Source organism: Bison bison, unplaced genomic scaffold (genome assembly GCF_000754665.1).
Source record: "Bison bison bison isolate TAMUID 2011002044 unplaced genomic scaffold, Bison_UMD1.0 scf7180017864338, whole genome shotgun sequence".
NCBI classification, from domain to species: Eukaryota; Metazoa; Chordata; class Mammalia; order Artiodactyla; family Bovidae; genus Bison; species Bison bison.
In genome coordinates this window covers 1,310,497-1,323,949 of record NW_011494910.1, presented here as the reverse complement: position 1 = coordinate 1,323,949, position 13,453 = coordinate 1,310,497, and the positions used below count along the sequence as shown (strand labels likewise).

Sequence of the window (13,453 nt, the reverse complement as noted above, 5' to 3'; positions counted from 1 at the left end):
CTCTGGTGACACTTTTAGAGTTGCCATGCCCAGAAGTGTGTAGTCAGCCCCTCCAAGGCCCTTCCTCTCAGTTCTGGCACACACTCTACTCTCTCCTTTTCCTGGGGCATCAGGTACCCTACAGAAGAGATGGTGAGATGGTTCCCGCCCCTGGGGACGGAGGCAGTGAGGAGGAAAGACACTCTCCTCCCGACCAGCGTGTCCTCAGAGGCTCGCCACAGCCACACTCGGTCCTCTCCCGCGGAGCGGAGGTGCAGTCGTGGGGAGCAGTGCACGTTAGGACTTCTTTTCCTGTCCTCAGTAAGCCCGGAGGGTTGTTGGCTGACCCCTAACAGCTGGTGGTGCTCTGAACTCAGAAACGTGGGATGTTCTCACACCTTTGATGCTTAGCTTTAAGCCTCGGCCTCCATGCCTGAACTACAGAAAAACATCACTCAACATTTTATAACGACATGCACTGAAATCACATCACCTGTCAGTTACTGATAACCTGACTGTATCTTGGGGCTTGTCCTCAGAACTAGGGTGAATACAACGGATTTAATTATATTTTCCTACAGACAAAGGGACTGCAGTTTGATAGGAGAGACTGAGTACATACATTAACAGAACCATGCAGAAGACGAACACAAATATCCAAAGCAACGATAGCAGCGTGTGCTTTACATTATGTCCCTTTTTGCAGAAAAAGGAACAAATGCACACTTGTTGGAGTGGAGTGAACCTAGAAGTCTTCACTCCCAGCTTTGTCCATGCTTTAAAATTACTTTTTGTTTTGGCATAACTTTCAGAAAAGTTGCAGGGACAGTACAGAGAGTTCCTGTACCTTTCACACAGCTTCCCCTAAATGCTGATTATATAACTTGGTTCAGTTCAGTTCAGTTCAGTTGCTCAGTCGTGTCCGACTCTTTGCGACCCCATGAATCGCAGCACGCCAGGCCTCCCTGTCCATCACCAGCTCCTGGAGTTCACTCAAACTCATGTCCATCGAGTCAGTGATGCCATCCAGACATCTCATTCTCTGTCGTCCCCTTCTCCTGCCCCCAATGCCTCTCAGTATCAGAGTCTTTTCCAAGGAGTCAACGCTTCGCATAAAGCACTGGAGTTTCAGCTTTAGCATCATTCCTTCCAAAGAACACCCAGGACTGATCTCCTTTAGAATGGACTGGTTGGATCTCCTTGCAGTCCAAGGGACTCTCAAGAGTCTTCTCCAACACCACAGTCCAAAAGTATCAATTCTTTGGGCTCAGCTTTCTTCACAGTCAAAACTAAGAAATTAACATTGATACAATACTACTGACTACAATATGGACTTTTTTCTTTGTGTTTTTTTTTAACCTTTTTCCCCACTAATGTCCTTTTCATGTACTACAATCCAATCCAAGGCATCACGTACTTAGTCGTCACACCTTCTTGGTCTCTGCCGGCCCGACAGTTTCTCCAGGCTTCCCTTGTCTTTCATGACTTTAACACTTTAAAGAGTTCTGGTCAGGCATTTGTTGACTGTTATTCAATTTGAGTTTTTGGATGCTTCTCATGATAAGACTGGGATTGTGGCTTTTAGGGAAGAATACCACAGAGGTGAAGCACCCTGGTCCTTGGTCATAGAGCAGCACAACTTTTATGTATGTATTTGTGGCTGTGCTGGGTCTTCATTGCTGTGAGTGGGCCTTCTCTGGGGTGGCAAGTGAGGGCTGCTCTCGAGCTGCAGCGCTCAGCTTTCTCACTGCGGTGGCCTCCCTTGTTGCAGAGCACAGGCTCTAGGAACTTGGGTTTCAGTAGTAATGGTGTATGGGCTTAGTTGCTGTACAGCATGTGGAGCCTTCCTGGACCAGGGATCAAACTCTTGTCCCCTGCATTGGCCGGCGGATTCTTAGCCACTGGACCACGAGGAAAGTCCAACATAGCTTACCAATGGTGAGTTGACCTTGATCACATGGTTAAGGTAGTGCTTACCAAGTTTAGAAACCAAGGTCTGAGAGCTGAGTGCGTTCATTCCTACTGGAGCGTCACTGATTCTAGACCTTCCAGTGGACAGAGGAAATCTACATATATAATAGCCTACATATACACAGGTTTCTCCACTGTAGATTTACTATTTTCTCTTTTCCATATTCTTTTCCGTAGACAAGAATCACTAAATCCAGCCCACACCAAAGGCAAAGGGAATCAAGTGCCAAGGGAAGTATCAAATAATTTGTGGATCAACGTTAAAACCATCACCGTAGTGAATGAACATTTGAAGGGAGATTCTTTGAAGTTATGAAATTATCTTATTTTTCCATAAGGTGCCACCTGCTAATTTTACCATTTATCAGGGATTCATGGATATTTATTTTATCCCTTGAATTATAAATCTGCATTATAAACATTTGCTTTTATTGCCTAAATTGCTCTAGTACCTTTGAGAGTGCTCTCGGCTCCTTCTGACATGGCCTCACCTTTTCTTCTCTCTTCCCCGATCCCTTGTTTCTTTCTTTTCTTTCCTTTTCTATACAGTGCTCAAACTCATCTTGTATTTTTCCTGCCTCAGCTCTAAAACCAGCCATTCCTCCAAGGAGTTCTGCTTCCTTTTATTGGACAATGATATTTGGAATCCAAGATCTGGGAGCTAAGTGTATTCATCGCAATTGGAGAATCATTGCTTCTAGACCCTCTAGTGGGCAGAGTTAGGAAATACACATATATATACTGCTGCTGCGGCTGCTGCTAAGTTGCTTCAGTCGTGTCTGACTCTATGCGACCCCATAGACGGCAGCCCACCAGGCTCCCCCATCCCTGGGATTCTCCAGACAAGAACACTGGAGTGGGTTGCCATTTCCTTCTCCAATGCATGAAAGTGGAAAGTGAAAGTGAAGTCACTCAGTCGTGTCCGACTCTTAGCGACCCCATGGACTGCAGCCTACCAGGCTCCTCCATCCATGGGATTTTCCAGGCAACAGTACTGGAGTGGGGTGCCATCGCCTTCTCCCATATATAAACTAGCCTGTGTATTTGTGTGTGGGTATGCTGTGTGTGCTCAGTCATGTCTGACTCTTTGTGACTCCATGGACTGTAGCCCACCAGGCTCCTCTGTCTGTGGAATTTCCCAGGCAAGAATACCGGAGTGGGTTGCCATTTCCTTCTCCACAGGATCGTCCCAACCCAGGGATCGTACCTGCATCTCCTGAGTTGGCAGGCAGATTCTTTATCACTGCGCCATCTGGGAAGCCTATGTGTACACTCATCTGTATTTCCTTTTCTACTTGCTTATTTATTACTTCTTTCTCTGAGAGTAAGAAACCTGCCTCTCCTTACCTGTGTAATATTTACTTATTTGTTCAATTCCAGGCTATACTTAGTTTCAAAATTGCTAAACTATATTCCCGTGAGACACAAATTTATCAATTACACTCCAGTGTCTGTGTTCAGCTCTTTGTGTCTTATCTTACATTTTCAAGCAAAACATTGTTTTCCAAAGTTACTTAGGCCAGCTCAATTTTCCTCCACTCCCTTCAGTGAGATTACGTCATACATTTGTAAAACCAATTCAATTTTTACAAAATTTTACAAAATTTGTACAACCTGCATTATATTGTGGGCCTCCCAACAGCCTGGTGAATTTTTTAAATTTGCATATAATAAAGTCATCCTTTGTGCTGTACGGGCTTTTGTGTGTGTTTTGACAAGTGCATACAGTCAAGTATCAATAACCTTATAGAAACATTATCCTAAAAATTTCCTTGTACAGCTCCTTTGTTCCCTCTTCCCAAACCTCTCAACCATTGATCTGTTTTCTGCCTCTACAGTTTTGCTTTTTTCAGAAATGTCATATAAGTAGAACCATACAATATGTAGGTTTTTACATATAGCTTCTTTCACTTAGCAAAATGTGTTTAATATTTGTCCACGTTGTTGCATGAACCTTTATACTTCACTCATTTTTACATCTGAGTGTGGATAAATTCATTGTGTGAATATAGGACAGCTTGTTTACCCACTCACCTGTTGAAAGACTTATTTCCAAGTTTTCACAGTCATGAATAAAGCTCTATAAACAGTCATGTATGAGGTTTTTTTTTTCTCTTGTGAACACAAACTTTACACTTGGATAAATACCTAACACTGGAATGACTGGGTTATATAATAAGTGTATGTTTATAAGAAACTGATGAACAATTTTCCAGAGGGAAGGTTATGGCTTGCAATCCCCTTAGCAATGATGAGAATTATTATTCTGCATTTTCTCCAGCGTTTGGTGGTCCACACTCATTCTAGAGTGGAAACTCTCCCTCCCCACCCCACTCTGATTTCTTCATTCCTTTTGGCCTCTGCCTGGATTACCAAATAATCTGTATTCTTGCTTTGCAGCCTGCTGGTATTAGCAAAGCCAATGATTTTAGGCTACATCGTGTTTCCACTGCACACTAAAGGACTCTTCCATTTTTAACCTCCTAACAATTCTGTAAGGTAGTTTCAGCAAACATTCTTAAGTTGGTACGAGAGGTAACAGAATCTTGCTGAGAAGAATTCCTTTCTGGCTTTCTCAAAACTCTGTTTTTGAGACCCTCTTAGCTCCTTACTCATTTCATCTCCTTAGCCTAACCAAATGAAACCACTGAAATACAGGGTCATCAAGGGTGAATCTGGCAGCAGCAGCCACTTCATGTGGCTTGCCGGCTGGGTGGCTGGGTCCTAGTTTGTCAGGAAAGAGCCGTGGGTCAGGCCACTGCTCAGCCCCTGGCTCCTGCCTCGGCAGCGCACACATTCTCATAGTCGTGAGAGTCCTCACTTGACGTCTCTTCTGCATCTTCCCACGGCCCGGTCTCACTGTGGGCAGACGACTGACAGGCCACGTGATCCTTTAAAGCCAGGAAGCTCCCTGACTGCACGGCAGGTGGGGTGTGGGTCTCTGGACCATCTGTCCTGCCCTCTACATGGTCTGTGTTTGAGGATGTCACTTCCTCCTCCTGCTGCTTGTTGCTACTGGGACCTGGCGGTACATTTTCATAATCCCTGCGGCACTGAAACATTCCCTGGAGCTGCTTCCCTTGGGGGGTCCCGAGATCCAACTCTGCCATGTTGACATAGTCATTCGAGGTCTGAGAAGACCCTTCCCCATCACTGAGTGGATCACTGTTCTCAGTTCCTGGAGACCCCAAACTGGTGCAGTCACTGGCGTTCCCACAACCCTCATCTATTTCTTCAGACGGTGCCAGCTCCTTGGTACTTGGGAGGATGAAGAGGTTCCTGGGAGGGTTACTGGCAGAAGCCAAAGTCTCAGCAATCTCCTTTGCTGTGGGGATATTGACATAGTCTCTCGAGTCCTCTGAAGAAGTGCTCGGGGAACCTCTTGAAGCTCTGACATTGACATAGTGAGGCGAGGGAGCAAGGTTTCCACACATCTGGGGCCGCATGGCATTGTCATAGATGCCCACTGCATACCCCATGGCGTGAGTGTGGGCTCTGTGCATGTGGAGGGCGTCGCCTGCTCGGGAGGGCTGTAAGTAAGAAGAGATGGTGAGTGACAGAGTAGGGGTAGGAATAAGGACAAGCCCTCCCTTCTCCCCACCCGGCACTACTGTATCTAACGGCTCCTCTACTCAGCTCTTCACTGCAGAGAGACGCTCTCAATCAGGGTCTCAAATCACAAGGCTTCCGATGCCAGGTTGGGATGAGTGAAGTGGGCTGGGTTTAAGGAAAGCAGCAGTGTAAATGTGACAATAAATTGTAACTAGTTTCTGGCCACACTGTGGGGGTTCAGTGGGGGAAGTATTATGAACTAGAGAGAGCCTGCCACCCCAGAACATATTGCTAGGCCCAGGATAGTGGCTAAAGGTAGAGGCTTCAGTTCAGACTGAGGGTGCAAGTCCTAGCCTCACCACTCTGTGCTGAGTTTACACAAGTTACCTAATCTCACTGTGCCTCAGCTTCCTGACTTATAAAATGGGGATAATCATAATAATATCAATACCATGAGGTTTTGTGAAGAAAAAATGAATTACTGCCTGTAAACTGTTTAGCTCCTGGCACAAAGGAGACACTATGAAACGCTTGCTGTTATTAGTATGGGCGCAGCTGACACACAGATCAGCTATGGTCATTTAGGAAAGCTGGTCTGATGTTTCCAGAATGTCTGATTTTCAAAAAAGGCTGAATATCTGGACTTCAGTGTGAAATCTCTTAGGTTTTTAAATGTTGGCAACTGGTTCAAAACGTCCTTCAAACAGCACAGAGTACAATCCAAACATGTTTGTAGGTTTAAGTCAGCTTGAGATCTAAACTCTAGGTACAAAATCCCCTCAGGGCTCAGCTGAATCCGAGAACTAGCTTAAGCAGTGGATTGCCTCCACTCTTTCTTTTATAGCCACGTGGACCTGCTGCCCTAGGAAGTCTTAGAAGCAGGACCAGAGCCTAAGAATGGGACACGTGAGAGGAGGAGGAAGCAAATGTGGCAACTCGGAGACGGCCACGTGGTCATCAAACTTGAGCCCCTGGGTAAGGAAAGGCTGGATAATGAGCCAATCAGCAGCCCTGGGTAAAGAAAGGCTGGGTAACGAGCCAATCAGCAGCCCTGGGTAAAGAAAGGCTGGGTAACGAGCCAATCAGCAGCTCCAGGTAAAGAAGGGGTAACGAGCCAATCAGCAGCAGCGGCACCATGGCCGTACTCACCCAGGGATGCCGTAAAACCGAAGAAACAAATTCTTAAACAAGCTAATAAGGACTTATCTACAGAAACGAGCGCCCTGATCTTCAGAACAGTCCCTCTGCCCCACATTGCTGTGCGTCTCCTTCTTGGGAGCTGCCTTCAGAGCCAGACGCAAAGGTATCCCCAACACGCTCAACACTTTTTACACCAGTCACAGTGCTGAGTGACTTATGACTATTACTGCTATGGAGGAAGATTGAAACAATTTGACATAGGCTTGGAAGTAATTCCCGAAGCAGAACTTTAAGGGTGCTTTGAGCACCAACAGCTCTGTAGGAAAATTTATGTACCCTCCCAAGATAATTACGGTACAGGAGACAACACTTATTTGGAAAAACGCATTATCATGTCTTTGTTAAAGCAATACATTTCGGTTCCAACAAGTGTCCATGAATACTTGTGCCTTGGTGCCTTTCTTAAAATCTCGAGCACTTGCTCCTCTCTTTCTAAATTTTTTGCCTTGGGTGGTAGGGCGATCCTGAGGCTAGTCTTCCCATTTATTAATAGGGCCTGGGGTGCCGTTTATAGTGAAACAAGAAGCAACACCTAGGACTCTTGCACTTCAGCTCTTCTGCCAGAGACACGTCATTTCTCCCAAAGGGACTGTCGTTTCGCTTGACTCTTACCACATGCTCAGAGGAAGGGCTGTCAGAATTCCTGGAGAGGAGGCTTTCGGTGCTGACAATACGGATGCTCCTTGAGGGATGTCTTCCTGAAAGGTCAGAGAGCAAACCCTGAGCATAGTCAGCCAGTCCTCCAAGTGCTTCAGCCTGTTCAGTCCTCACATTCTGGGTGAAGTGGACCTGTCTGATACCTGGTATTTGGGGGCCAGTGTTCTGTGGGGAGAGGGTCAGGGCTTCAAGGATGATGAGCTGGGAGACCAGGAACACTCCTCAGCTCGCTGAGGACAAATGGACACTAACACAGGAATCGAGGAGGCTGGCTGGGCGGAGTCTTCTCGGGTGAGCCCTCCCTGACTTGAGGCTGGAGGCCATGTTCTCCTGTGTGTCTTTCCCAACTTTAGACATACCCAGCTAACTACATCAAGAAAAACCAAATTTAGTCTATGTAATCAAATTATCATGCTGTACTCTGTAAACTCATACAGTGACATATGTCAGTCATTTCTCAATGAAGTTGGAGAAAACCCCAAACCAGATCCCTGACCCTGATGACTTCCTGCTCCCTCTTCAAGCCCCCAGGCCCCACTGGAGGTAAACCTTGCCATCTGTCTGTCCCGTCCTCTCGCCTGCTCCCTGAAGAGCAGGATGGTAGCATGCTTAGAAAAAGCCGCTTTTGCAGGTGAGACCTATATTCTGGGGGCAGAAGTTCTGTAGGCCTGGATTCCATGGATGAGAAAGAAAAACCTACCCAGCTCTTCTTGTCTTCGGGGCAAGAGGTCATAAATATTTTTGGCTCGCTGTCTGGGCCGAGGCAGAGTCAACAAGGGCATGATGGTAACTCGGAGGTAGGGAACTTGCCCTACAAGACAATGAGAGACACAGAGGTCATGGCTGGGCTTAGCTGCACAGAATGTGGGGACCCTTGGGGAAGAGACGGCGCCTGAAAATATTCCCCACCCTCACCATGTATTATGAAAAATGTGTTTCCAGACTTGACCAATGCCTTTGAGCTAGAAGAACAGGGGACTCAGGAGACAGAAGCAGGAAGCAGAAATGGGCACAGGGTACCAGGGCAAGGCTTTCAGAATGAAGTTCGACTCAGCACGGAGCTTTCAGAGCCACGGCTTGTGATCCTGACGGAGACAATGACCTGTGTTAACACACAGGTAAGAACAGAGGACTCCTCGGTGCAACGGTTTATCTCTGGAGGGCAATGTGTGTGTCTGTGCTCCGTCATGTCTGACTCCATGTGGCCCCGCGGACTGTTGCCTGCCAGGCCCCTGTCCATGGGATTTTTCCAGACAAGAATACTGGAGTGGGTTGCCATTTCCTCCTCGAGGGGATCTTCCCAACCCAGGGATCAAATCCACGTCTCCTGCACCTCCTGCATTGGCAGGCAGATTCTTTACCACTGTGCCAGCTGAGAACTGGGCTTTAAATTCCAGACTAGACAGTTGATCGTAGTGTGTCTCAACTCTGGAAAACAAGGGACTCACGCTTCTTCCGTTTACCGCAGCACCACAGGACGCAGATAACTGCAACAACCAGGAGGATGGCAAGGAGAGCCGCAAACCCAGAAAAGATGCTGCTGCTGTGGTCTTCAGCCCTGTGAGGAAAACCAAGGGCCACGATCCAGCCATGAGGCGGGGAGGGTCGGGGGGAGTGCTTCCTCCAAGAGGCAGGACTCGAGGGTTTGGGGTGGGAGCTGAGGGAAGGAAAACTGAGGTGGGATGGGCTGCACGGTAGAAGAACAGGTTATCTCCTCATGGAGAGAGGGAAAGAGGACGTGGGAGAAGGGAGCTATCCCTTCTGAATGCTCACTGGATGCCAGTGGTTTGCATTAAAGCTTATTTAATCTGTACAACAATCCATTTCTCTTTGTGACCAAGGAATCTGAGATTTAGACTCAGTAAGGTAGAGTAACATAGGGAAGATCACAGAGGTAGGAAGGAGCATGATGGAATGTGAATCTAGGTCTGTTTGGGCCCAAAGACTGTTCTTTCTATGGCTTCACACTGTCTTCCAGACTTGTCAAATCCATTTGCTCCTGCTTGCCCTGTTGCCTGCCCCTCAGCTTTCTGTCTTGCTTGGAAGAGATTATCCACTTACAATTAAGGAGCAGCTCTGGGACAAGAGTCCAGGTTGCTTGCATTTTAATAATCCCTGTAGCATCAACTTGTGGAGCTGGTCTTCAAGCAGCACTCTGCTCTGCTGTGGAATGTGACCAGTGCAAATGCACTGGTTAAGTACTGGGCTATTTGCAATTCCTGGGCAGGGCCAGGGCTACTGCTCTGCTTTGGCTAAAGGGAGCAGCCAATTGAGGTTACAGAATGAATCACTAGCAGTCCTGCCCCTCCAAATACTAGAAACCAGGTCATCCATCAGGGAAGGTTTTTGTCCTTATGAGTTCTAGACTTGTTCACCCAATTTCATACTGGACATTCCCATGTGGTAACCCAATAGACATCTCAAAACAAAAATGTTTAAAACAGAACTCCTGTGCTCCCCCCACCCCCAATAAACCTCTTCCTCTGATGTTTCCCGTCATCTAATGGCTTGGTCAAAAATCTTGGAGCCATTCTTGAATGTTTTCTTTTTCACACCCCACTGCTAGTTAACCAGCAGTTTTTATCTGCTCAACCGGGACATCTATCCCAAAGCATCACCTCTTGCTCCTCCATTGCCACTACCTCAGTCTGAGCCACCGTGAGTTCCACCTTTGCAAGAACCTCTCTAATGATCTCCTTGCTTTCACTCTTGGCCCCAGCATACTATGTTCACACAGGAGCTAGAGTGATCCTCTAAATGGTTAAATCAGATCACGTGCCCTCTCTGCTTGCAACCCCCCATGACTTCTCATCACACTTGGGATAGCATCCATAGTCCCTAACAGGTGAGAATGTCACGGCCTCTTCTCTTCTGCCTTTGCCTGCCTCTGACCTCCTTTCCTGCTATTTTCCTCTGACCTTGATGACCAGGACTCCATGCTGTTTCCAGCAAAGCACAGTCTTGTCTCAGTCCCGCTGCTCCCTCTCCCGCAGTTCAATCCCCTCATTTAACTTAGGTCTCTTCTGAAATGTCACCTCCTCAGATAGGTCCTCCCTGGTCACGCCCTCCTTGGTACTCCAGTCCCCTTACTCTGCCCTGGTTTTTCTTCATAGCACTTACGACTGATGTTATGCTGGCCATGCTTTTGTTCATCTATTTGTATCTGACCCTCCCACTTAGCTGTAACCTCCAGGAGGTTGTCTTTGTCTGTCCTGTTCACCTTGTGCCTGCAGCAGTGCCTGGCACTCAGTAGGAACCTGATGGATATTTGTTAAATTAATGAATGAATAAATTATCAAATGAATGGATATAGAAATAGTATTGGAGGAGTGCTGCAGGATTCTGACACTTTATGAATTCATTCCCCATCAATGACCTTGTCCACCTGCAGGGGACATGTATTTGTTTGTCATGGTCATGACATTTACCTCCCCAAACTACAGTGATTTTAAATTTATTGCTGTTGAGCTGTGCTTTTATCATTGCACTGAAACCAATACCTCTCAGCGTCAAAGTTTCAACTATTGATGGACTTTTTGTTAATATAATATTGAAGGTTTTGACTGTAAGATTTACATCTATGATTAATTCTGTGAGGTTTTATGATCTAAGGATGTATCTTTATCATATCTTTGATTCCGTTTTTATTCATGGCAAGTGTTTAGGGCCTGAAAGCACATCTGCGTAAGAAGTGGGCCGTCTGTTTCCATCAGAGTAGAAACTAGTTTTTGTTTCTGTTTCTTTGAGGAGTGATCGGTGGGACTTGAAAAAGGAAAGCTCAGGCGCTGCCATGAGGGCCTCTGAGCATGAGAAACCCAGCCATGCCAGGAAGCCAGCTCTAAGGAAGTGGTGTGTTATCATATTTCCTGTCTTCCCAACAACTCCTTTCTCCTCGCAATACCTATTCCTTTCCTCCCGGCAGTTCTGAGCAAACCTCTCTGAGCCAAGAGTTTAGTGGTCTTAGGAGACGAGAGCCTGGTGAGGGATGGCAAGGCTGCTGGGGTAGAAGCCTCCCAGGATAGACCAGGACCCCCTTTCTAAATCAGGGGAGGGGAGCACTCACCGCCCCCGGCACTCACTTGTCCAGGCTGCCGAGGGTTCCCTGCAGAGTGCTGGGCTCTGAGATCCTCCTTGTGGTCTCTGACCATGCTGACGTAGTGACATCCATTATTCTGCGACCCTCTCTGGCTTCAGCTTCTCCTCCTAGGTGTTCTCTTAATTGTCATCAGCTTGCCAGCCAGCCTGACACTTTTCCTATCTCTTCTTAAACTTCTGACTCTCAAGAGAAAAGGCAGAATTGGTTTGTGTTTTACATATAATCCCATCTAGTATAAGCATTTTTTTAGTAAGTAAGAATGACAGAAATCCTCCTGGTCTCCATTTTCTGAACATTCCCTAACATACAACTTTTGACTCTCAAATTTTCATCTTCTTAAATCTTTATTTATCAAAATCCATCACAAAAAGTCTGTTGGTTTTTACTTCTTCCTTTCTAAAGCTTCCAGTCTTTCTTTCTAGAACTTTCTCTCCCGCAACCAACTCTACCTTGCATCTGTCCCTGAAATGTCAGGCTGACTTGACCCAAAATACAAAACAACAAGTTTGGCTCTACCTGGATGTGGCTGCGATGCCGACTGCAGGAGGGAAGAGCTCTTCGGGGTGCGGAGCTCCCCAGCTCAGCTCAGGGGGACGCCAGACGCTCTGCCTTATGACGGGGACGTGCGGGGTGCCGAGAGGGAGACGGCCAAGAGGGCAGAGACAGGCTCCTTGAGAAGTTCATCTTCCCCCAACCCCCAAAGCAGAGAGAAGAGAGCAAACACTGTGCCAGAATGGAAACAGATAGTCAGCTACAGGAAGCAATACCACCAACGTGCTAATGAAGCCTGGGGCCCAGGAAATGCTGCTCAGCTCTCAATATGATAGAAGCAAGGGCGCCTGCACCCTGTTCCCTGGGCTGGCTGATGCACTGTGGTCTGCGGGGAGCGTGATTCAAGAGGGGTCAAGGTGATAGGGTATTTGTGATTGCTCGACCTGGGTTTCTGTGATACCGAGAGTTTTATCAGCCTCCAGATTGACCGTGTTTCTTTCAGCAGGTCTGAGGAGCACTGGAAGGTGCTTTTTAGAAACAGTACAGATTTCTGGTGCCTGTGGCTGATTCATGGGTGAAGAGTGATCCATTGCTGCAGCACTTGTGCTGGGATTGAAGCGAGAGGGCTTCCCAGACCTGGTGCCAAGAGCAGATGGCGTGGGAGTGGGCAATCTGGAAGATGGCAGGTGGGAAAGCAGACAGAACCAAACCTCAGAACCCCGACAGCTACTTTAAAAAATTTTTTCAAGAACGTCCCCCTGCCTGCGACCATCTCAAGGTCTTATCTTATGTGATCTTATCATCTACACAGGTTGTTTGAGTCAGCCGAGTCTTCCATCCTCTCTTATTTTCTCCTGCCCCCATGTTTGAGGGAAACAGCCTCCTCACAGGAGGCTCCCAGGCCTCAGACTGAGCTCTGGGTTTCCCGGCCCTGGCTGTGCCCCTTCCCTCCCCACAGTAAACCAATTAAACCAACCACTCAAAACACAAAACAGATATCTGAGGTAATTCGTCGTGATAGTAGAAGAAAACTATTCACTCCTGGTGACAGGATATGTGTTTTAAACCTAATTGCTCTGGTATTGCCTTTAACCACTTTATCAGTGCAAAGAAATAGAGGAAAACAATAGAATGGGAAAGACTAGAGATCTCTTCAAGAAAATCAGAGATACCAAGGGAACATTTCATGCAAAGATGGGCTCAATAAAGGACAGAAATGGTAGGGACCAAACAGAAGCAGAAGATATTAAGAAGAGGTGGCAAGAATGCACAGAAGAACTGTACAAACAAGATCTTCATGACCCAGATAATCATGATGGTGTGATCACTCACCTAGAGCCAGACATCCTGGAATGTGAAGTCATCACTATGAACAAACTAGTGGAGGTGATGGAATTCCAGTTGAGCTATTTCAAATCCTAAAAGATGATGCTATGAAAGTGCTATACTCAATATGCCAGCAAATTTGGAAAACTCAGCAGTGGCCACAGGACTGGAAAAGGTCAG

The 13,453-nt window shown here is 46.9% G+C and overlaps 1 protein-coding gene across 5 annotated transcripts; it reads right to left on the bottom strand.

Moving 5' to 3' along the window:
- Window positions 1-3,855: 3,855 nt before the first annotated feature.
- Window positions 3,856-12,229, bottom strand: LAX1 (lymphocyte transmembrane adaptor 1). 5 transcript variants are annotated; one of them, XM_010854131.1, is made up of 6 exons: window positions 11,972-12,229; window positions 11,439-11,637; window positions 8,808-9,016; window positions 8,060-8,170; window positions 7,315-7,400; window positions 3,856-5,480 (listed from the first exon to the last, which is right to left on the bottom strand). In XM_010854131.1, the coding sequence occupies exons 2-6, from the start codon at window positions 11,525-11,527 to the stop codon at window positions 4,713-4,715; spliced, it is 1,263 nt and encodes a 420-aa protein (XP_010852433.1). In that variant the 5' UTR covers window positions 11,528-11,637; window positions 11,972-12,229; the 3' UTR covers window positions 3,856-4,712. The 5 variants fall into 5 exon arrangements, with proteins under 5 accessions (XP_010852433.1, XP_010852435.1, XP_010852434.1 ...); XM_010854133.1 differs by having other exon boundaries at window positions 8,808-8,917; XM_010854132.1 differs by having other exon boundaries at window positions 11,439-11,631.
- Between the last annotated feature and the right edge of the window lie 1,224 nt (window positions 12,230-13,453).

What these genes read in the sequence shown, in the direction of transcription:
- LAX1 (XM_010854131.1), bottom strand. Translation starts at nt 11,527, where the DNA reads ATGGATGTCACTACGTCAGCATGGTCAGAGACCACAAGGAGGATCTCA. An exon ending in CCGAAGACAAGAAGAGCTGG is followed by an intron (nt 7,401 to 8,059) that starts GTAGGTTTTTCT and finishes CTGACCTTTCAG; the next exon opens with GAAGACATCCCTCAAGGAGC. An exon ending in GCCCTTCCTCTGAGCATGTG is followed by an intron (nt 5,481 to 7,314) that starts GTAAGAGTCAAG and finishes TCTTACTTACAG; the next exon opens with CCCTCCCGAGCAGGCGACGC.